Here is a 23775-nt window from a genome sequence, read left to right as displayed (position 1 = left end):
CGCCTCGCCTCGCCGAGGGGAGCGGGGCCGGCGGCCGAAGAGCCTCGCCGGGAAGGCAGCCGCTGGCGTTGCGCGCCCCGGGGTTGCGCGCCCCGCGTCTCGCCGCGCCCCGCAGTAAGTCCCTGGGACGCGCTTTCGGTAATTGCGGCACGGCCCCCGCGGCCCGGAAACGGCCCCGGATTGCGGTGCCGGGGCTCCCCCCACCCCCCGACTTCTTCCAGCTTCGCTCCTGTGGATCACCTATAACCACAACCACAGCCATTTTGTTGTCCAAATACTACCTCATCTGTGTTTGACTACAGGCTTTCATCTGTTTGCAAATGGGTTTTTTCTTGTTCTGGTGTTTTAGGCTATGGTGCCGCAGCTCTGAACTCACAGGTCCCGCTCCTTTCAAATAATACCCAGGTTTTCATCTCGCTATACATAACCAGTGGGATGTACGTGCTTTTCATTTACTTTTAGGACTCTGGCATTCTTGGTTTATTTCTCCATCGAGGTAAGAATAGAAAATAACACTCCTGTGAACATTTTTGCACGCAGTATACCTAATTTGGGTAAGGAGTTACAGCATAAGCCTATTGCTCCAGCTCACGCCTATTAAGCCAAACATAAACACCGCTGGTGAAGGACTCGGTTTCATTTAAGCAGCCTCACTGACTCCACATGCAGCATCTTTCATACAGCTGTACAGCCCCAGCAGAGTACTGACGATTGAAGTTTACGGTTCAACACACACTTCTCGGAGTGGTGGTGCGGGCTTTACGTAGTCCCTTCCCCATCCTACCTCTCTTCCCAGCCACTCGTTTAAGACCCTTTGTCGCCATTCACTTTTTGCTGGTTCAAACTGTTGTGGGACAACACTGAAGCAGAGCATGGAATTAATCTAGACTCAAGAAAAAAGAGTAGTGTTTAGGGCCTGCTCAGGGGTTGGAGCAGTGGCCAGAGCGGCGGGACAGGAGTTGCTGAAGTCAGCACTGCTGCCTGCAGAAAGGTACATGGTACTACAGTCTACAGTGGATTTAAGTAAATTTCGTATAGTTTCATTAAGACTAGGCTTTTTACAGTGCTAAAATGGATAAACGTTTGGGGCAAAGGACAAACAGCGTTTGCTTTTTATACACTGTCAACAGATGCAATATTAAATACAGACAGCATTCACACTCCACTTCTTCCAAAAAGTAGCTGGAATATGCAAGTCCCATCCTTAATACCTGGAGGCAAGCCTAAAAGCTTTCATACCGTATGGCCTGGCCAGAGTGCCTCCAGTCATGTAACATTAGCTACAAGAAATGACAGGAATACAATTAAAACAGTCAAAGAAGCAGAAAGCTCACCAAAGTGTGCCTCAAAAGAGAACCAGTCAATTGCAGCAGGCTTATTAGCAGCTAACATGAAGCAGCCACAAGATGCGTGACCTTAATTCCATGTATTATACATGGAATTTCCAGAAGCAGGAAGGGTAGTTGTGGTATAATACAAAGCCCTGGCAAGACCTATTCTGGAATATTAAGTACAGATCTAGCCACCAGTTTAAATTAATCTTCCTACAAAAAAGTGTGGTTATCGGAATGATCAGAGGAATTAAGAGTCTATCATATGAGAAGAGCTTGACTTGATCTAGCAAAATTCAGCTGGGAATGGATATGATTGATGTTTTTAATTATAAGGAGACATAATCATCAATGAGGAAAAAAAATAATAGACAGAAACTGCTTATGTTGAGGTTGAAAACTCTGCACACTACACATAAAACTTGTCAGGAATAGCAAGATGGAATTCCTTAGGAAGAATGATAAATGTCATGAAATTAATAGTCAACCATGTTTGGCACTTGTGCTCAAATTCACTGCAAGATAGCTGAGCAAAAGTCTTGACAGCGGTCAGATAGTCCCATAATTAAAGAAGTTACACTGCACAGCTTATACCGTAACACTTCTGTGATTACCCAAGACATGTATCTGCAGAGAAGATACAAAAAAAAAGGGTATGTGAGCACCCAGGAAATCCCCATCAATGAAAACTGACGTAAGATGTCAGGGAAGTATGTATGGCCAAACGTCGTAACTAATATTAAACACTGCCACAGGATACACAAGCAATAAAGCAATTCCTAACCACACAACTGAGAAAAAAGGGGAGGGGGAAACTATTTAATACAAGCTGCCACAAACCAAGCAAAAAAAGTGAAGAAACTTTCCAACTTTAACACATGGCACTAATCTACATGCTGCTTACCGTGACACACTGCAGAACTACAGTCTAGGCTCTAACAGGAACAGACCATATGAAGGAAAATTAGCATAAAATCAAAGATGCAAGATGCACCAATTCCTTCCTAAAAAGAAACAAGCCGGTGACTTACAGTTCGAGAGAAAGGTTTCCAAAGCCCTCCTAAAGGAATTTTTCATCCTCCCTACCATATGTATTCAAGAGCAACATCATCATTAAACCAGTGGTTCCACAATCGACAGATATGCCTGACTATCCAATAAGCAGCATCTTTTGTTTGAAAAGTGCAAGTTCTGCTTTGATTACATCTATGCTACCTCTAGGATCTGCACCAAGGAATGAACCCCGTCCCTGAGCAAACTATAGATATGTTTGTCTCTGTTGGCTTGTAGGGTGCAAGTCCTGAAGCTGCAGAAGAGTAGCCTCCATTTTGCACCAGGGCTCCTCCCCAAGAACACTACTTAACTTCACTCCAGATTGGAGCCAAATTAAACTAGTGTATGTAGCATGGACAACTGTGTGTTATGCTCTGGAGCCCTATAGCGAAATAGGAAGAGAGCTGATCTGACATTATAGAAGATTTTCCCATGGCTGGGAATGTATGTAGTTCTGTCTTGTGAATGTGAACTCAGGCTGCAGCTTTACCGTAGCAAGGGCATTCGGATTGTTTCTTCCTCCCTTTTCCTGGCATGTGCTTTCACAAAATTTGTAGAAAGACAATTCTATTTAAGACTTTTACTCCTCTTTCAAATTTGTTTTTATTAAACAATGGTTGCAAAAGTTATGATTGGAGAGGAAAAGGGAGTAAAAGGCACAAACATCATCACAGAAGACTTACTTCCATAGGAAATAATTAGTAAAAAAACTGCACATGAAAGTCCAGATTAAACATCCTCTGTTTTTTTTCCACCTGCTCACCAATACAGAAATTTAATTCTTCTGTGACCTTGAACAAGCCATAGAAAAATAATTAAGTCAGTCAGGAAAGGTACTTCTTTCCCTCCTCAGTCCCTGTGGATCTTGCTTTATTTCAACTGCCAAGTAGAGGCTTCCTTTTACTGTGTGTTTTTTCAGAATTTAATATAATGCAGCCTTCATCTTGGTTGCAGCTTCTAAATACTACAGTGATCCAATCGTAACACGGAATTAAAAAAGTAGACTGTAAGCAAATTAAGGCCTTTAATAAGCAGCAAAATATGGATGAAACCTTACCTCTAATCTTTAATCCATGTATCACTGGTCTTTTAATAAGATGATCTTCAAATGCAAGCTTTCCACTAAGTAACCAGGAGATAAAAATGGTATGTTCCTATATCTACTTACTAGAATTATAGTTAAAGACTTGGGTTTTATAAAAGCACAGGAAAAGTTACAACATTTAGAAGAGATCCAAAGCTGTGTATCAATCTTTGGCTTATGTGGAGATCAGTCCAACTTTTATATAATTTTCAGGATCTAAATGTTAAGAGATCACAAACTAAAACAGCAATTCTCACATGTGGCTATCATATGTCATCACCATGTACAGATAAATAATTACATGATTCCATTTCAACTCCACTGTCGTACACTGAGAACACATCATGAGTTTGCTGAAGGTGCATGTGTAGTCGCAACAACAACAACAAAAAATTGTGACCCTCAGCTTTAAGTCATGTATACCTGGCAATAAGCGCACCAGATGACTTTAAACTGGCAACAAAAGTATTACAAAAAAACAGCTGTATAAGGCTTCAGTATCATAACAAGATTATAAACATATGATGTTCTTGAGACAAAGACATTATGATTTAAGCAGTTTGGCAAGAGATTCATTAGTACTTCTCAGGATCCTATTTTGCAATGGATTTACCACAGCAGTGATTCTGTCTTATATAGCAGAAATTATTACATAGCAGACAGTTTTTTAAACCTAGGTATCTACTTTGGTGGGTATGGAACAGTAAACGAATCACGGGACTTCCTTAAAGATGGTCAGTGATGGAGTTTGCATAAGAAGAGCACCAGCAAACTAGCTGGCTGTCAGTCACAAAAGTACAGAAACTTCAATCCTCCTCCAGGATTTTGAGATGTGTAAAACTAATTTATTGTTGACTTGTGTGCAAATTATTTTTATAGTGGATTTTTACACTCTTGCTAATTTTAACCTGTAGATTATCTATCTATAGTCTCTCTTTCCACAGTGAATGAATGAGGTTTCTATTTAATACTACAGCTGCACCGAAGGGGAAAAGATACCAGAGAAGTTTGTATTGAGAAGGTGCAAAACCCAGATAGATAGTCCTGCCTTTCTCTGGCGAAACTGATTGTGAAACTTTTTTTTTTTTAATACAGTGTAGCATCCTAGTCTGCTATGTGATAATTAGAGTAGCTAAATTCATTAAATGAAACAGATACTTAAAAGTCCTATATCTAGGTTTCTACAAAAAGATGTATACAGGATGGCCATTAAAACAACTTGGCACTTAGCAAGCCAAATGTAAAAGCCGCTATGAGCCAGTCTCTCTAGAGTCACTCTGGCGAGAAGTTCAGTCCCTATACTATTTCTGATCTCTTCGTAATTTCAGAAGGTGTCTCAAACACCATGTGAGTGCCATCATAGAAGACTTGAGCTAGAAAACTGTATTAAATAGGCACTTATAGCAGAGAAACCTATTTTACTGCCCTCTGAACTAACACAAGGAAAAAAAATCTAAATTAAGCTTTTGGTTCCGTCTTAGCCAAAGAAGCCAGCACTTAAAAAAGAAACAGTCAGAAAATGGAGAACTGAAAAAGAAATTCTAAGTGAGATACTCTTGTATCCCAACAAAAACATATTTCTCAAACAAGTGTTGCGAATTGCTTCACCCAGAACAAAACAATGCTTGAAACACTACAGCAGCACTAATCAGATGAAATGGGAAATCTGAAGAGAGGTATACTGCACAGATCTATGAACAAAAAATACACAATAAAATAATTTATTACAGTGAACTCTGGGAATTTTAAAGAAAAAATGCTACCAAAAAAAGGCCATGAACTAGAGGTAGAAATCAACAGTTACTACACATTTCAAACCCAAAATAGTTATGGAAGCAGTGTGAAAAAATAAATTGCATGTCCTTCAGTTCCAGTGTCTAAAAGCTTGTTCTAAACAATTTTGCTCAGGTATTGGTTATAGTCTAAATGCATTAACATAGCACTGTACTACAGCTAATTTATCCTGCTTTTCAAGAGGATGATTTATCTTATCTACTGTTTTACCATAGCTGGAGTGTTTCTGATACCAAAGCTAGTAATGGTTACTAACAGTGTATCATAGGACTGCTTTGTACAGTGCCAACATGCATTGCCACTGGACATGGGGACTCTTACAATTGCTTGTAAGAAGCAAAGCACTTTCATTTTTTTCTGCAAGACTTTCAGGTTTCAGCTAGGAGTCCGAGACTTCAGTTCAGACCCATCTTCCTTTCCAATATTTTCTCTCCCTCAAGAATGTTCCCCATGTCCTGGCCCCCACCAAACACCTGAACATCCAGTCTCAGCAATATCGTACAACCTGTATGAAACATGGATCTCAAATTCACTTCTTAAAACACACTACCCAAGGTCCGTGGTCTAACACTTCCATCAGGTGGACTTATGGCAAGAAACTGAGGATTAGACCAGGTCAGGGGAGTGCATTCACTGCAGAAGACTGAGAGGTAGATTCTTAACCATGTGGCTATTTCGGAAGATGGGAGACATGAATGACAGGTCAAAGAGCACTTGACAGGCTAAAATTCAATTTCCCTGTCTTGATAGGTACTTGGGAAAGATCACAGGGGAATTGTTTTAAAACACTGTCAGTGCATGTTTCGTACTGCTTCTTAAAATTAGCATATCTAGCACTGGTGCAGTGAATCACTTGTATTTTACTTATTAAATATTTATCTGTTTTGTTTTATTTGAAACTGTTTCTAGGTAAATAACAGCAACAATAATATTTTTGAAGGTCATATCCAGACTGTAGAGGAAGGCTCTTAACCATGCAGTGAGGACAGAAAAGAAGAAACTTGTAGGAGTTCCCTGCGTTTTTGAAAGATACAGCAAAGTTCTTTAGATTTTGAGATACAAAAACACTTGGGGATGGAGAAAGTTACCTTGCCTCAGTATTAAGTCTGCATTCAAACAGCATGCTGCATTCCTAAGCTTTGCTCTCTCACAATGCCCATGTGAATAACGAAAACCACAAAACATGGGTCCCCAAAGATCTTCACACATTTCTCATGAGGTAGGCATAGAAATATACTTTCATTAAAAATTAAGTTTGCCCTGCTGAATAATGTATATTATAACTTTCCATTCACCAGCCATGTTTGCATGTGTTGGCAGCACACAACAGCAACTTACTGCGTCTCCCTTACTGCATCATAATCCATTTTCTTCTGTTCCTTCTCAACGTAGATGCCATATTTCTCCTGTTCATAGCCCTCTTTCTCCCAAACACTTCCCTTTTCTGAATTGTGTTCTCTCTTTTCTGTCACTTTTACCCTAACACTGCAGGGAGGGTTTTCATCTCCCACCAGGTTGCTCCGCTGAAGCACCATCTTGGAGCCTGTTTTTCACTCCTAGCCTCTCACTCACCGCCCTCCCACTTGGGCCCAGCTGCCTCACCAAACACTACCATGTCTTTTAATATGCCCTGCCTCGCTGTTTATCCTAACTGCTTTGCAGTTAGGAGCCTCTCTTCTCCCCTGCCTCCCTCAGTGGAGAACAGGTCTTTCCCATACATCTCTCCCAGCCCTGAGTCATCTCCCCACCTCTCACCAGCGACCTGCCTCTCTCCTCACAAAGCTGTTTGGAGTTGCCCTCTTCTCCTCTCTAAATGCTTCCTCACCTGCTTGGGGCAAGCCCCCTTTCCTTCTCCCCTCCCTTCGGCAGCCAGGTCTCCTCTGCCTCTCCCTGGGAAGCCAGCAGTCCTTCCCAGCCTTGCCCTGGCCCTGGCTGGAGGCCCCTTCCCCTTAGCGCAGAGGCCTGCCTCCCCTCCCGCCATTTTCCACATGTGCAGGCGCACAGGCTGTCCCCCTCTCCCAGCAGCTCGCTGATCCCCGCTGTAAATGGGGACTCGTCCCTGGCAGGCCCAGGTGGTATGCCTGAGTGGGCTGAGGGGAGGCACCCCAAGGGCTGCCAGAACCGAAAAATAAAGATTTCAGCCTAGATGGACTGTCCCTTGGCATTTGGGAGCCACTCGAGTTTACTTCAGCCCAGCTCTGAAAGTTTGGGGCCACTCAGACAAGAGGTTTGAGTGAGGGTCACACTGCGATGCCTTTGGTGGAGGTCATGTTTGGGCCCTAAATCAGCCTGCTCGCGTGGCTCCCCAAGGCCTCGCTGCTTCTAGAAGCCGGCTCCAATCACACCTTGCTTGAGGTTCTGAAATATTTTGACAGTTGTTATGGTATGTCCTATTTCCAGCCCGTACAGGAAGCAGACATGTTGAAATCACAGAAGAAAGCAAGCCTGTTCGTCTTGTATTTCTGGCTGAGGCTGGAAGTGGAGTGCCAGAAATCAGTTGTGTCTCATCTATTGTTCAGCGAAGTCTCTTGTAGCTCCTCACGTCGATGTGCTTGCTTTGCGAGGAGCTTTGTCCTAATAAGTTTCCCATCCCAACCTGGAAGAGTCAAAGATAGTATCTTCTGATAAGCACTGCAAATTCTGTACTCAGTCCAAATGGATCTCAAAGGCCCTAGCAGGTGTTTGGGTATAGTGAGTGACATGCCTGACAACTAAAGGCAACTGAAGTAAAGAATATGTTTGATATTTAAGCATTGGCTTACATGCAATGAGAAGTTGTTTCACAGACATTTTGATGTGACATTCAAAATGTTTCACAGGTCACCCTACACTTCTATCATCAAACTCTTCACTGGACGTTTTACAAAGGCAATATGGTTGCAGAGGCCTGATGTGGATGGACCTTAGTTACGGTCTTAGAGATCTAATGAATTTTTGAATTAAATCCTCCTCTTAATGATAGAAGTATGTTGTCCTTTGATAGTCTATTTGTTGGAAACCTATGGTTCGATGAGTGTTCCTCAGGCACTGTTTCCTTCAAGCAGACAAAGTATAAGCACACAGTACTAATGATACTCTGGGGTTAAATGGCAAAACATAGCTAGTCAAGAAGACCAAATAAAAGTTGAGACATCATTAAAAATATCCCATGTTGCCTATGAAGGGTGCACACTACTGAAATGCTTAGGAGCTAAAATTGCAACTTTGCAGGTTCACATTAAGAAAATATTTGTACATCTATGGCCATCAAACATTTTAACTGCTTAATAACCTCCAGCGATGCAGCTCTGTGCATTGAATCAAGTCTCATTTTGTAGATACTCAACATGTGACATCTGCAAAAGTTACAAGACCGACAAAAAGTGAACAATACTGATTTACAAAAAAAAAATTAACTAAAAATCATGATGAAATTAACATTTAAGTATTTTGTAGTTCACTTTTGGATACCAGTTCACTGCAAGATTATAGCCAGAACTAACTGTTGTTTTCCAAATCTTTTAATTGACAGATTAGAAAAAGAGCTTTTTCTTTAAGAGACAGCAGGCATCTGTGGGTTCCCTCTGTCTGTGTTTAATTCTGCTGATTGATATATAATAATAATAATAATGATAATAATAGATCAATTAAAAATATTCAAATTCAAACCTGTTACTAAACACAAACTCCTCTTCCTCCTTGTGTGGAATTGGGGTCTTATTCTGCATATACTAAATCTGAGCTCTTACATTTGTACTTGCATTCATGTTTACGTTCAGGGACTCTATAATAATCTGATAATACAATACCTGTTTTTCCATCTGTGCTAAGAACATTATTTTTCTCTTGGCATTGCAGCTACTAGTAACTTTAAAATACTATTACAATTGTAGCCGTGATATAGGAAAGCTACTACAATCAGAATGCTTTATGTATAGTGGGCTGAAAAATCTCATGGAAGATTATGTGTCTAAGCATATTTTGACTGTCGGTTCTCTATGGCAAGAGCTGTCTACTCTTCTGTTTACAAGAACAGTGGAGCCTTTTTTTCTTTTTCTGTGCCCTCATGCATCACCATAATTAGCACAATTATTACAACTCAGTCAGATCTCTTAGTAGCATAAGCAGTGGCATTTTATTGAATTATGTGTTCATGTCACAGTAGAGTTGGGCACTTTTAAATATTTCTAAAGTTGTTCTTAACTGATGGAGCAGAAGTTATGTTATGCTGTTATAAACAAATACAAATATGAAGTTAGAGGCCATGTGTAAACAAAGTGAGTTCAGGTGGTGAAAAGACCTAACAGCAGTCCCTTGATAAACACAACATTTAATAGCAGTACAATATGAATTCCTTGAAATAGAGAGATAAGTCTACATTGGAGGGGTTAGAAATGGTCTTGTCTGGAGAACTTAAGGGTGCATGGACCCATGAACATGTGTCTTTTGGATTTGTAGAGGGAAAACTTGAAGGGCATCTCTAGATCCTGAAAGTGCTTATATGTGGATTAATTCCTCTGTTTATTCAGGGTTTAATATTTTTGCCTATGGAAATTTTTACATCAGCTGACAAAACCCCCTCAGTCTGTCTTTGTCAATCTGAATCTTAATGTGGCCAACTGTTCTGTTCAGTTCTCACACTACATTTGTGGTGTAAGAGTCTAAGAGCATGCTGTGTCAGCCATGGGATTATTGGTCCTAGATTTTGCAAAATTTCCTGTGCACACTTTTAAAACAACAGCAGATAATTATGAGAGTTGGCAGATATGACAGGCATAATTGTTTTCAGCAGTTACAATAGATGTTTTAAAAACATTTCCGTATTCAAACCTTTCGTTAGTTCAGGGCTGGTGAAATACAATCCTTCCTATTGTCTCCTGCCCTCAGTGTATCCTCTGGGTACAGCAACCAGCAGTACCTCACTCTTTCTTACTCCTTCTTGCTCTTCACCTGCCTATCTCACCTTTTAGATCACTGCTGCAGGTAGTTTGCTGGGCTGCCTCTCTAATCTGCTGCCCCTACAGCTATCCAGCCTTTGCAAAGGCTTCAGAAGAATCATACATCAAAATAATTATTCCATCAAAACTGAACCACATCTAGAAAGATGGTTGAACTCATCAGCATTTTATTTCAAAAGGGAACATGGATAAGAAGTTCCACTGATATCAAAATGTCACGTGTTAATATTTAGGGAATTATGATGATGTCACTGTCATTTTACTTTCCTTTTCTTCTGTCCTTCTCTCAAACTTGACCTGACCTGGGAATAAACAGTAGAAATCTTGTCACCATAATTGCTTCTCATGCTAAAAGAGCACAAATAGGCTGACCTCAGCACACAACAGAAATGGTTGGAGTGGCAAAAGGTAAACAATAATACATGTGATCTTGACCAATTCATTTATACCCATGCCCTGCATGCAGCACAAGTGGCCACACATCAGTGAGATGATAGAAGTTTTCCTTTCTTTTCTATCCATTCACTTCCCTACTCGGTTCACCTAAGCAGCAGGAGTCATCTTAACAATTGTTAGTGAGATAAGATACAGAATCTAATACATAGCCATGTCCCTCAGGAAAGACTTTTGGTAATTTTGGAACGAATGTCTTATTCTCTCCAGGCTACTCTGAATGTAAATTTGGAAAGAGCAATTTCTCCAAATAATTATAGTTTAAATGCTGAATTCCAAGTATATTTATTTTCTTTGCTTTTTTGTTGGCGCATACTGCATACATGCTTTAAGAGATTTCTTTTTTGTGGTTGCTATGGTAAAAAGCAGTCCCCAGTCCTTTTACTTAAAACGCATGAACTGCAATTAACTGTTTAATGTTGTAACATACAACAGCTCTAGTAACACCTTAACAGCTTTGAGCATGATACTCCATCATCTCAGCAGATGGTGATTTTTGGCATTCTGTGTTTTCAGTTTATTCTCCTCCTTTATAATCCTTGCCATTATATCTTTTGACAAATGCTTCTGGACTAACTTAACTGCAATTTGATTATACTGAGGCATTCCTCAGATCTTTCTGTATTTCTGTTAAATATGACCAATACATGAAAAAAATATTTGTATGTGTATCCCTGGCAGCAATTATAAAAGCAGATTTTGAAGTACCTTAAGAATCTGTTTCCTCTCATCTGTAACCATAAAAATACAGTTCTGAAATACCCTTAGTATACTTTAGGATCCCTACACCTCAGCAGAGAAGGAGACATAATTGATTCTTTTGTGAAGAAAGAGCAACCCTGAATGATTGTCAAGAGTCTGAATTAAATAAGAGTTACCAAATTCAGCTTGTTTTACCAAAGGGAGTTGCCCTTTATTATTATTTATATAGAGCTGGAGACTGAATTCTCCATGAATTTTGCTCATTGTTTTAAAGATTTATGACTCATATAAATCCTTTTTATCATGGAGTTTCAGTCATATTTAGAAAAAAGTTGACTTTGTCCAGACATTATCTTTCTTTGGATTTAAAATCAGCACTGTTCTTCATTTTGCTCCTTGAAGGGATTTTATGTATTAAGCAGGCAGGACACTTCAGATATGTAATTCTGTAATACAGGACCAAGTAAACTTTTTTTTTCTTACCTTCAGCAGTAGCATTAGCATTTCTTCTTCTTTAGGAAAATAAAACAACAGGGAAAAAGGAAAAGAACAGTTTGCCCAGAATCATAACAAGATAATTTTGCAGTTTTGAGTTTTAAAATCTGAATGTCTCATTCACAGCTATTTCCTGGCTGACTCCAGGTTTTTATGATTATTATTTATTCAGTGCTGATAGTGTGCTTGACATTGTGCAAATATAGAAAGAGATATTCATGTGGACTATCTGCCAGGATTTCCTAGCTGTTAGTGGCAGTGTTAGCCTCTTTAAGGAAAAGCTTGAGGCTGTCTTTAAAACGGAGATGCTTATCCATCCTGCCAACATGCTGCTTCATACAGATGACCGTGGGAAACACTGCTCAAATGCACCCAGCAAGGCTTTGGAAGGATGGACCCAGTGGAGTTTAATTTAATTAGGACAGCAGCAGTGTGTGGTAGCTCTGACTGATCAAACCTTTAAGACCAGTCATAATAATTTCAAAAACTGGAAATTTTTTAGGGAAAGGTAACTGGGAAGAGTCAATCCTCCTGATTTGACACCTAAAGAATCAAAGAAAGACTATTTGCCTGAATGCTACATGCTTTTAAAATCCTGTGTCTTCTGTGAAGTCCACGAACTCTTCTGTAACTTATCTGTAGGACCTACTGACAGCCCATGTGCTTAACTCACCTAGACAGTGTTGTCGGTATCCCTCAAATTCTTGCTGCCATTGGCAGACTGTCCATTGCCAGTGACATCTGCCACTGGCTTTGTCAGGAACAGTATCTTCCAAATGGTAGCAGTGAAGGCCTTTGTCAATGTCCTGGTTTCAGCTGGGATAGAGTTAATTGTCTTCCTAGTAGCTGGTACAGTGCTATGTTTTGAGTTCAGTATGCAAAGAATGTTGATAACACACTGATGTTTTCAGTTGTTGCTAAGTAATGTTTAGACTAAACTCAAGGATTTTTCAGCTTCTCATGCCCAGCCAGTGAGAAAGCTGGAGGGGCACAAGAAGTTGGCACAGGACACAGCCAGGGCACCTGACCCAAACTGGCCAACAGTGTATTCCATACCATGGGACGTCCCATCTAGTACAGGAACGGGGAAGTGGGGGCAGGGATTCGCCACTCGGGGACTGGCTGGGTGTCGATCAGCGGGTGGTGAGCAATTGCCCTGCGCATCATTTGTACATTCCAATCCTTTTATTATTGCTGTTGTCATTTTATTAGTGTTATCATTATCATTATTAGTTTCTTCTTTTCTGTTCTATTAAACCATTCTTATCTCAACCCACGAGTTCTACTTCTTTTCCCGATTTTCTCCCCCATCCCACTGGGGAGGCGGGGGGGGAGTGAGTGAGCGGCTGTGTGGTGCTTAGTTGCTGGCTGGGGTTAAACCACGACAGTCCAGGACTAATTTCTCAGGTTAGTGGCATTTGACCAAAAAACACCCATAAAAAATCTTAGTCTAAATGAGCAGATTGTTTGTCTCTTTATTAGAGAAGAGTCACCATCTTTGGATTTCCTCTCCATTGGAGCCACAGCAAAATCATTCTAATAGATGGGATCTTTAGTGACTGTTTCTTGACTTTATACATGAAAGAGCAGAAGGTTTGCTGTTTCATAAATGAAGACTATTTTCCTCATGATGACTTAAAAAAATAACAATCCCCCCCCAAATCCCACAAAAAAACCAACTTGCAGTGAGGGAAAAGGTGGAATGCAAATACTGATCCTTGTTTTCTCCCTGGCTAGGATGAGCATTTCATTATCCGGTCCTTTCAGATACCCCAGTAGAATGAATGGATGATGACAGTAAGCTTATCTCTTTGTCTGAGATTGTGATACCACCCATGCAGACTAACACTCAAATGCCTTTGTTAAAGCAACACAAGTCATATATGGGAGTCAGTATCAAAAATCCCCATGTCCAGAAGTGAACAAATCTGCCACATATTGTACAGAAGCAGCCAAACCAAAAAGACTCGTAGAAAAATAAACAAACCTCTGTGGGATCTGAAAGCTGAAGTCAAACATATTGAGCCCAGTGCAGAACTGTGAAGAAAGTTAAAAAGGGATATATCAAATCTAATGTATAAATTACAATTCCTGTATTAGTCATAGTTACTATATCCCAAATTTTGTTTGGAAAAGGAAAGGGAGTGCTCAGATTTCCTTGCCTTTCCACCCCCCCAAAAAAAAGAATTCCTTTTGCTTGCAAGTAGTTTTTTACACTGAGCAAAATGCCTGGTTTACACTCAGAGGAAAAAGTTTAATTAATTCTCATTTTACAAATCCTCTACAATATTTATTCAAAAGATTGGCAAATTCCAGGAAGCTCATCCATCCCTGAAAAAGAAGTTTTGTAAACAAATCTGGCAACAAATTTATTTTAACAGCAGCAACCCTGCTAATCTGTCAAGATGTAGTTTGTTTCTGACACTTGATTAAATTCTTTTTGCTTAAGAATAGAAAGTAATTTGCTACAAACAAACCATTTAGCTGGGACATGGTGACTGCCCCTCTGATACTTCACAGAGCATTTAATTCAACAGAAAAAAGCTAATACTATAATGTTTAGCACTTTTTTTTAAACAGAAGCAAGGCTAAATTTCTGTATTCACAAAACAGCAACAACATTAGAGGTTTCAGGGTCTGTAAAACCCATTTATGGTGTATCCCGCAACCTGCACCAGCATTACTCCACATCCCCTGGACACAAATGAAGGGAGTGTTATAGGCTGTGGTTTCACAGGCACTTTCTTGCTGAGACCCCCTATTTCCTGACCATTCGTTCCTGGCCATGTCATCCACTCGCTCAGTTCTTATCCAGCATCAGTTCATGGATCCAGTTCCCTGTGTGGCAACACCAGCAGTTGTGCAGGCACATTAGCCTGGGGTAGCCCAGACTGAGATGAAACAACTTAGTGGACTGTACAGCTTAGGCTGGTTTTGTCAAGAAAAATTCCTTTCTCCAGAAAAATGGTTTATGCAAGGAAACAGTCTCAGAGGTTTGCAAGTATCAGTAAAGCAAAATGGCTAAAACCCACTGTCTGTCATTAATGTCAATTGAAACAAAAGATACATCGGTGCTGTTGTTAAACGTCTATGGACATTACCTTTCTTTGCATTAAGACTGTCCATCCAACTGGACTGCTGGGGGTGTGAACATTTTGGGGTGTCCACCTCTTGATTCTTAAAGAGATTTGGCATGTTATCTCACTGCTGCCCCTTAGCACAGGAGAACAATTTGTGAATTTATTTTATGTCATAGCTTCATAAAGCTGTGCTGTTCCTAGGGTAAAGGCTCGGTTGGTGCAAATGTCAGTAAAGCCATGACAGTTCGTACCAGCAGGGAAGATGCCCATCCTTCCTGCCACTTCCCCAGCTCCTTTAAACCTAAGAGGCTGATCCCGATCTCAGTGAAGTCTGTGAGAGCTTTCTCTCTGTGCTGGATCCAGCTGTAGGCAAGTATGCAGCCACTTAAGTACACCAATTAAGATATTGAGCTAATGTTAGTAATGCTTTCCTGCCTAGAACACCCAAACTGTCTGAGCTAGCCTTCATCTCAGGCAAAAGCCTGAGGAAATCAGCTGGATTTATGTTGCATCTGAAAGGTCAGTTTGTGTCCCCATGGGCTGAGAGGTATGGGGGAATTCCAGAATTTGCTGCCAGCTTCTTGGTATTTATTTCTGGAAGCTGTTAGCTTAGATTTTTTTAGCTAATCTTAGTTATGGGGAACTGAGATGATAAGAGTGAGGGTTTTAGAAAGTCAAATTTCTAGGTGCTTTAAAATGTGTTTATAAATCTACCATCCTTGCTTTTCAGCTTCCTTTTGAGATGGAATTTTAATTCAACATTATTTATGGACATTTAGGACAATGCTCATATTCTACTTCTTTTCTAATACCACATATAAGGACTTTGCTAAGTGAACCTCCCTCTAAAGCAAAGAAAATATCCCTAAAAAATCGTGGCAGAGTTTGACATCAGTAACTTTATACACTACTATTATTGTGAGACATTTTATTACCTGCATAACTCATTTGGGGGAACTTGTGATACACATTTTTTCAGCATATTTAAATCAGCGTAGAAAAGGAGAAAATCCCCTGTAAGGATTTATATTTGATGATGTGAAATAATGAATTTTAAAAATATAAGCAAATGAATTTAGCAGCCTCTTGCTTAATTCATGTTATTTAAAAGCAAATGGAGTGGTTTCTCAAATATTCTAACCCTTCTCAGGCTGAAAAATAATATTCTTTTACATTATTGCCTCTGATTCTCTCTGTGTTTTAATCCTTTTCTTTACATGGTTAGTGGGTAGAAATAGTGGGAAAGTCACAACCACAAGCAATAACATGGCAATTAACTCAGAGATACTGGTGGGACATTTAAGTAATTTTAAGTCAACAGATATGAACATTACGTTCCTGGCTTGAAAATCTGGACATTGTTTGCAGCTGGAATATTTGATGGCTTAATTGATTTTGATTTTCAAATTGCTTTTAAAAATCAACAACTGGTTTGAATCTGCTCCAGATGGGCAATGACTGAAAATTGTTATAATCTGGCACGTATTTGGTAGCATAGATAAGCAAGTTGATGGCCTCATTAAAAGTATCTCAAACATATGCACTGATTAAAAAACCCTCATCTCTGGCTCAGCAGGATCTTGGCTGAGGGAAACCGAACTGCTCTGTCACCCCTAAAGGCTCTTTCTGGCATGACAAGGGGAGGAAGTTCATAATGCTGTTGCACACAGAGGTGAATATAAAATATGTTATGGTCCAGTGTGCCTGCCTATCAGCGAATGCAATATAGTATAGGCCAGTGCTTATTTCCACTGTGGTCAGTGGGAACTCTTGTGTAAGCACATGTGTCCGCCCACCTGAATGAGAATCACACAACTGAGATCATGGGGTTTTGAAGTCTGGAAGTGGTATTTATTTTTTCCACCAATAGGTCATCAAAATTATTGCCTTCCTGGTAAAAAAATGGTACAGAGAGACAGGCACTAGGGGTTGGCAGCATCTGAACATCAGAGGTGGCCATCCCAAACCCCCTTTATTGTCATGGCAGAGAAACAGACGTTTCAAAAGTACAGCACTTCCCATTCTAAAGGCAATGGCTAAAGTTGGTTACACCAGTTGTGACCTAGTAGTGCTGTTTTGTTTCGAAAAGAAGCCTAGGGTGACTGTATAACATTAACATATGCGGGTCTGTATTTTAGTTATTTCAAGGTAGGTGAGAAAAATCCCATCCTCAACAGCATCCCATCATTCTGACTGCTACTTGCTAAAGCACTGTGTGAGAGTACTTTTGCACTTCTTTCACAACCGCTGAACAACTGTGAATGGGGTCTCCTCTCCAAAGCATTATGACTCAGTTCCCACAACACACTAACATTTTTTTAAAGGAGAAAATGTACTATTTTCAATAACAAGCTTGGCAAAGGCACTGACCAAAATGATGTGTCTGGCACATAATGTCCCTGCTTTTTAGCATGCTTTGTAACCATTGCCTACATGAATTAGATGGCTCTTTTCTGTTTAGACAGCTGGATTTCTGTGTGGCACTAGATGGCAATATTCCCTCAGCTCCAGCAATGGTCAGGGGAGCCATATACAGCAAAGGGACATATTCTGACCTTGCTTCCTTGTTATCACCCATGTAGCTCATATTGTAACAGCTGGGTTTTATGTGACTGAGGTCAATCTGGGCTGCAGAGGTGTTTTTTTCTCTCTGTGCATGCACCAGCCTACCTTTACAGCTTAAGAGATCTCTGTCAAAATATTTGCGGGACAATACACTTACTGTGTGGGGTCTTCTGTGGTCTCAGGCTGTTCCATGATGTTGATGCTCAAATCCACAGGCAAGACATATCTACATCTGAAGTATTGCACTGCTTTCCTGCTGCCTTTTGCATATTAATGTGGTGGCAGACTCGGTCAAGTTATTACTCAGATGTAACTTTGCCTCATGTCACTTGTAAGTGGCATATTTTTTTCACTCATGTTTGCTCTCAGATAAAATAAGCATAATCTAAACTCATGAACTGTAAAAAAGTGATTCTCTGTCTGTACCCAGATGAGTTTGGCCCTATCCCTGTGGGATATTTCTAAAGGCTTTCTCTAGTCACAGAGCTTACAGGCAGCAAGGAACAACGCCAGTGATGAATACTGCATCTGTCTCCTTTGTGTTATTAAGATTTTGTTTGCCTTTGGACCGTTTTATTCAGGCCCAGGTCTATTGAAATTGCTCCTTTCAAAACCAGGTGTGTAATTGATCTTTGTGAGACTAGGATTGTTATAATTATTTTCCAATAGCCTAGATGATATAGTAGTGCTACCCAAATGTAGAAAGATTGCAAGGATGACTTTAGATAATGGATGTCCCAGGCAAGATATTGAGGTAGGAACTGAAATTATTGTGGAAAAGTTGTTTGTTTCTGCTCTCCTACTGTCATAGGACCACCCAAGCCTCCTCTTCAAGCTGATGCCTGCCACTCCCATTAACCCCACCACACAACCTTTTTTCCAGCTTATAAACCTATGTCCATGCTGCCACAGCTGTTCTGCCACATGCTTCTTAGAGCAAAGATCCCCAGACCATATCCACTGCCTCCCTCATCCTCTTATTGCACATGTCCATGTCCTCAGATCAGGACCCCAGCTTCGCATGCCCCATCTTTTTCTGTCTTCCCCGCCTCAACTTTCCCAGCAGAGATCCAACTTTTTCACTGTCTCATACTTCACAGCCACAGACTCAATCCTCTGCTTCACAAGTCTCTGTCCTCATGTACCTGAGTAAATCGTGGTATTACTGCATTGGGTATTGCTAAGCATGAGAATGGAGCAGAAACAAAAAAGATACACCAAATCCTCAGGCGGTATCAGGCTGCTGCATGCTGTCTGATCCATTGTAATGGTAGGACTGAGACTGTATGCACGCTGCAGTTACCACCAGGCAGCTGATGAGTAGTCATTTGATGGGGACAGAAGCTCACAGGCACACCAGAAGCACAGAGCCCTGAGCAGTCACCTTGCAGTTATTCAAGGTCCTGCATAAAAGAGTATTGTCCTCTTTCAGACACTAAAGTGCAACAGCCAGACTGCAGCTTATACTGTGAAACAAATGGGGAAGAGAGTGAAACGTCCCTCCTTAGCCCTTGCACACATCTTCTAGTTGCCAGGTACAGCCACAGAGGAGGTTAGAAGCCACATTTTCCCCAGAGGAAGCCAATGCTAGGAGGTATATGCAGTACTTATCTTTTCCTCGCTGGCTTTGCCGTGCCAATACCTGGAGGAGAATGTCCTCTCCCAGCTATGGGCTGCTGTTGGGCTACAATCTCCTGAGGAGAAATGGGTCAATTCAGCACCCTTTGGAGCTTGAGGCAAGGCCCATTGGAGCCCTGGAGCAATGAGACAGAAAATGATGAGGATCAGGGAAAAGCAGAATCAAGTATAAAGCAAGCAGCTGAGGCAGAGATTTGCTATTGTTTTGTGCTACATCTGATTAAAAGATTAAAGAAGCCCATAGGAGAATTCAGAGCTCCTTCTGACCAGTGTCTCTGGGGAAGCAGCCATTGAGAGGGGCTGGCAGTGAACGCAGATGGCTATAATACGCCGTGGCACCTCAGGGCCCTGGCACAGGTCAGTCCCCACCACAGCCTTGGCACCCCAAGCAAAACAGGAGTGTATCCAGGGCTACATGCCCTTCTCTCATCACATGCCTCTCCTCTGCTCCCCTGGAGAGCTACAGAGCCCAGTTGAAGATCTCAAAGTTCCTGAAACCATAAACAAACAAAATTTCACACTGTTAGGAAGTAGTGAATTATTCTCACTCCTCCCATTCAAAGGATGGAGGAAGTTAGGTGTAAAAAACTGTCCACCTCCGAGTGAAACTCCACCACCTGAGCCCTCACCCTGTGCCCAGCCACGTTCTTTTCTGTTAATTGCATACTCTTTTGTTTTGTTTGGTTTTTTTCCAAAACCAACAGAAAATATTTTATTTGTGCTAAAATTCAAGGTTGCTTTTGCAAAATATAATAAAATCCCTTTCGCTGATAAAATAGATCAGATATAGTATGTTTCATGATGCAAAGGCCTGTTTAAGTAATTCTTGGTGATATATTAAATACTTGACTAAGTGAAGTGCATCATGTTGTGTACATAGAAACCTCAGAGTTTCTGTATCCATATTTGCCCAGAGCATTCTTTCTTGTTGCATTTGCATCATTTGCTACTTCACATCCTTGTTTATATATTTACTAATCAGCTCAGGTGGCCAAGCAATTACAATAGCAGACAAACTTGTAATATGCAGTAAATACTGTATCATGAGGTACAAAGTATTGCCACATGGGTTCACGCCCTGATCCAATATCTAGAAAACTCAGAAAGAAGGCTTCATTGGCCTCGACACATTTTTCACTGAATCTTTACTTGCACTAGAACTTTTGGGGGGAGACAAATCACACAATTAAAATTCAAGTGATGTACATGACTGGTATGGACAAGCAACATAATTTCTCACAGGTATTGAATGTTCTACATCACCACACATTTTTGATCTTGAACCACAAAACACAAAGTAGTTGCTGGTAACATCTACTTTTGCTCAGGTGAACGAATATTGAAGCTTGTGTTTCATTGACTCCATGTTGTGTTAACACAAGAGTAAATGTAATATTTTTAAGCAGCACAAGAACTTAAAGAGAAAAACGTTTGGCAACAATGTGCTTTTTACAGTCATGGTGTCTTACAGTTATCATGACTGAGATTGGGAGTGTGACCAAGAACTTTGGCTTTCCTGGACTTTCTGTGTGGCCTTGGAGAAGTCACTTGACCTCATTGTAGGGAGGATTCAAGTACATCTGGAGCCTTCTTGAACTTATGTCCTTGTAATCATCTGTCTGCCTCAGCCCACATTTGTCAAGATGGAGCGGAAGCAATGGGAAGGATCAGAACAATCTCCCCTATCTTAATCTCTTACATGCTCCCAGTCGTCCTAAAATAAGTCCTCAAATTCTTGTGGCAAAAGACAGACTCCTGGGATTCCTTCTTCTCTGGCAAACGCTTTCATGCCTTGGGTGTGTAACTGCTGGAGCAATGGGAGAACTTGTTTCAGCACTGACAACAGCAACGGTTTGGGGCTTCTATGTGTACTCACCCAGATTTTATGCTGTTCTTTACTTAAACCTGGATCCCCAAAAAAGCTCTTGGTGCGATGGAATCACTTCATATTAACAGACACCTCAAGTTAATTATCAAGGAGATGACTAGTGGGTTTATGTGTCTACAAGTCAATGCTAGAAAATAGATGGCCCAGATACCTGTCTGGGACTTTTTTGCATAATTGCATAGGTTACTAACCTTGCTAAACTGGGATCGCTTTAGGTGAGATTAAGGTAGCCTGGGTAGTACTCATGACTTTTAGTTTGCTGTTGTCACTCACAAATGGTACAGAGGAAGCTTTTAGCTGAGAAATCGAATGAAATGGTGCATAAGTTTTTGGTGTAGGATGCTAAGGTACTGTTTTAATATTTTAGGAAAGGTTACCAAGGCAGTGGATAGAGATGCTGTACTGTTTAAAGAGAAAGGAGGTGAAAATAAAACCTGACAGTTTAGGTAATTTGATTCATGAAATAACAATAATAAATGCTCTTGAACTGAGGTTGAATCAGGTGTGTGAAAATTCTCCTTAGGCTGCTCAATTTTTGGTGAGTAATTACCACAGTAAGAGCAAAATGTCTCCTTTCCTGTGAGTTGGCTAAGCAGAAGACAGCCACTACTCTGGCTGAAATAACCATTAATGGGAAAATTATGTCTTGAACCTCTGATGCATTTGAAAAGTGAGAGAACATTTCTTTCCTGTTGACAGACTGGAAGTCAATTGAGAATTAAACGCATAGAAAAAAGACTAATGTCCTGAACCTGCACATTTTGTTATGCAAGTAGACTACTTCTCTGAAGCTGTCCTCTGATAAAATCCCTCACTTTCCTGAGGACAGGCAATTGAAAGCTTGCCCATCAAGTTCTGCTCTTTCCCACCCAATATCCCTCACTTCCCATGTTCTTTCTCTCTGCATCCCAACCTAAAAGAAGTGCAATCTCTTGCACTCCGATCTGTTGATCTTTCCCCTGGAACCAAGATTCTTTAATTTCTTGAAAGATGTACCATATTCCTCACATTCTCCATCTTAACTGATAATCCAGAAGACATTTTTTCAGCAGTGCATTTTTTCTGCACTGCTCTAAAATGCCCAGATTTCAAATCATCTTGAAAACCAAGGAATTATTAAAAACCTCGTTTGTTTCTTGACCTTTTAATTTGCTCCAATTAATTTTTCTTCCCTTTATTTTGCCTGCAGACTCCCTGGTTGTATTCTTGCTTGTACTGCCTTGACCTCTCTTCATCTACCTGCTTTATATTCCCAGGAATCTCATTCCTGACCTTCCTGCAGTGGCAGAGCTACTGTTGCCAGCCTCGCCAGGGAACATCTGCCTCGTTCTCCTTTTCCTAACTCATCTGTTCCTAACCAGCTCTATATTTGATGGCACGCATATACTTATTTCTACTTGATTTTCAACCTGTTCGGGGCTCTCTCTTAACTCTGGCTGCTTTTTCACTTTATTCCTCACAACCTGGCAGGATGAATCAGAGAACCATAGAAATCCACTCAGCAGAGGAATATAAGAAAAGAGGGATCTAAGGGAGGTACTGAGAGATGCTGGCAGTGACTGAAGGAAGAAAAAGAAGGAGCCAGAGCCCTTTCTGCTCATACTCGCTCCACCCGTATGAGCTGCCCTCCGCACTCTCCTCCCTCACTGTGTGCTACACTTGGCTCTCCCCCTGTCTCCCTGGTCACCTCTATGGTCTCTTCTCACAACATGCTTGAGCCATGAGGCTTAACAGGGACTACTTGAAAGCCCTGGAGACATATTCAGAGAGAAAACAGAAATTAACTACTCCATGGGTATTCACATAGCACCTGAAACAATTACCTAGTGCGCTTCCAGGTGAAGCGGAGGAAAGGCATGCATTTTCAAATGCATGTGGATTCCAAATGTCCTTGCCATTCATGTCTCCCATATCCCTCTATGGTGTCTCTATCACCATATGTGCAGAGGAAAGTCTGATTTATGTATATGGACACTGAACTCTTGCTGAAAGTAGATCTGTGTAGGTTCTCAGATGAAGGAAGGACAAAACAAAGAAGTTGGAAAATGTATTTATAGGAAAAGAAAAACCCACACCAAAACCAAACCCCCCAAAACCCCAGCCTAAGAAGTAAGAGAAAAAAAATAAAGGACAAAAATTGTGACCTCTGAGTTCTGGAGAAGGCTCAGCTTAGAATGGAAACTCAGGCTAGACACTAAACAAATTTAAACATCTACCTGAAAGACTGGCTACTTTAAAACTTAGCCCAGATATTTCTATAGTTCTTTCAAGATTAAAAGAAACAGCAGTATAACGGGATAGATTATAAATTGCAACTAAAATGAGGGAATAAAGCTAGCAGCAGTTTTACAGTGTTCTGATAATTAGTAAAAGATCACAAGCTTATTGTATTAAGGCTGGTTCATGCCTACGCACACAGACTTCATCTTTGTGAGATGTCCAGTCAGATCAAAAGCTTCTTTGTGGACCTAGGAAATGCAACTGAAGGGATAGGCAATGATCTGGTAGCTAAAAGGACAGGCTAGACTTTTTGCCAATAGAAATTCATTTACATTAATATCTTATCAACATAACTAGGTAATTTGAGGGTGAGGTTTTCCATATAATTTTTTACTAACGTAAAGTCTAGGCACACATCTCCTGGGGCAATGGAAGATTAGCTTCCTCAGTGCTACAGGTTGATGCAGTGTGTGCTCCCAGATGATATGGTGTGGCCACATTCACTTTAAACCCAGGCTGCATCTGGACTTGGCAA

General features: G+C 40.7%; 1 protein-coding gene across 1 annotated transcript in view; it reads left to right on the top strand.

The window, feature by feature from the left end:
• CDHR3 (cadherin-related family member 3) overlaps nucleotides 1–23775 on the top strand; it is a 64130-nt gene that overhangs the window by 208 nt on the left and 40147 nt on the right. The window contains exon 2 of the mRNA XM_010581095.1: nucleotides 463–554. Coding sequence (XP_010579397.1) covers nucleotides 463–554 — 92 coding nt within the window. The remainder of the gene's footprint in view (nucleotides 1–462; nucleotides 555–23775) is intronic.

The sequence above is a fragment of the Haliaeetus leucocephalus genome, unplaced genomic scaffold (genome assembly GCF_000737465.1).
Source record: "Haliaeetus leucocephalus isolate CR32 unplaced genomic scaffold, Haliaeetus_leucocephalus-4.0 Scaffold751, whole genome shotgun sequence".
Lineage (NCBI taxonomy): Eukaryota > Metazoa > Chordata > Aves > Accipitriformes > Accipitridae > Haliaeetus > Haliaeetus leucocephalus.
Note: the sequence above shows the minus strand (reverse complement) of the source record. Positions and strands in the feature narration are given on the sequence as shown.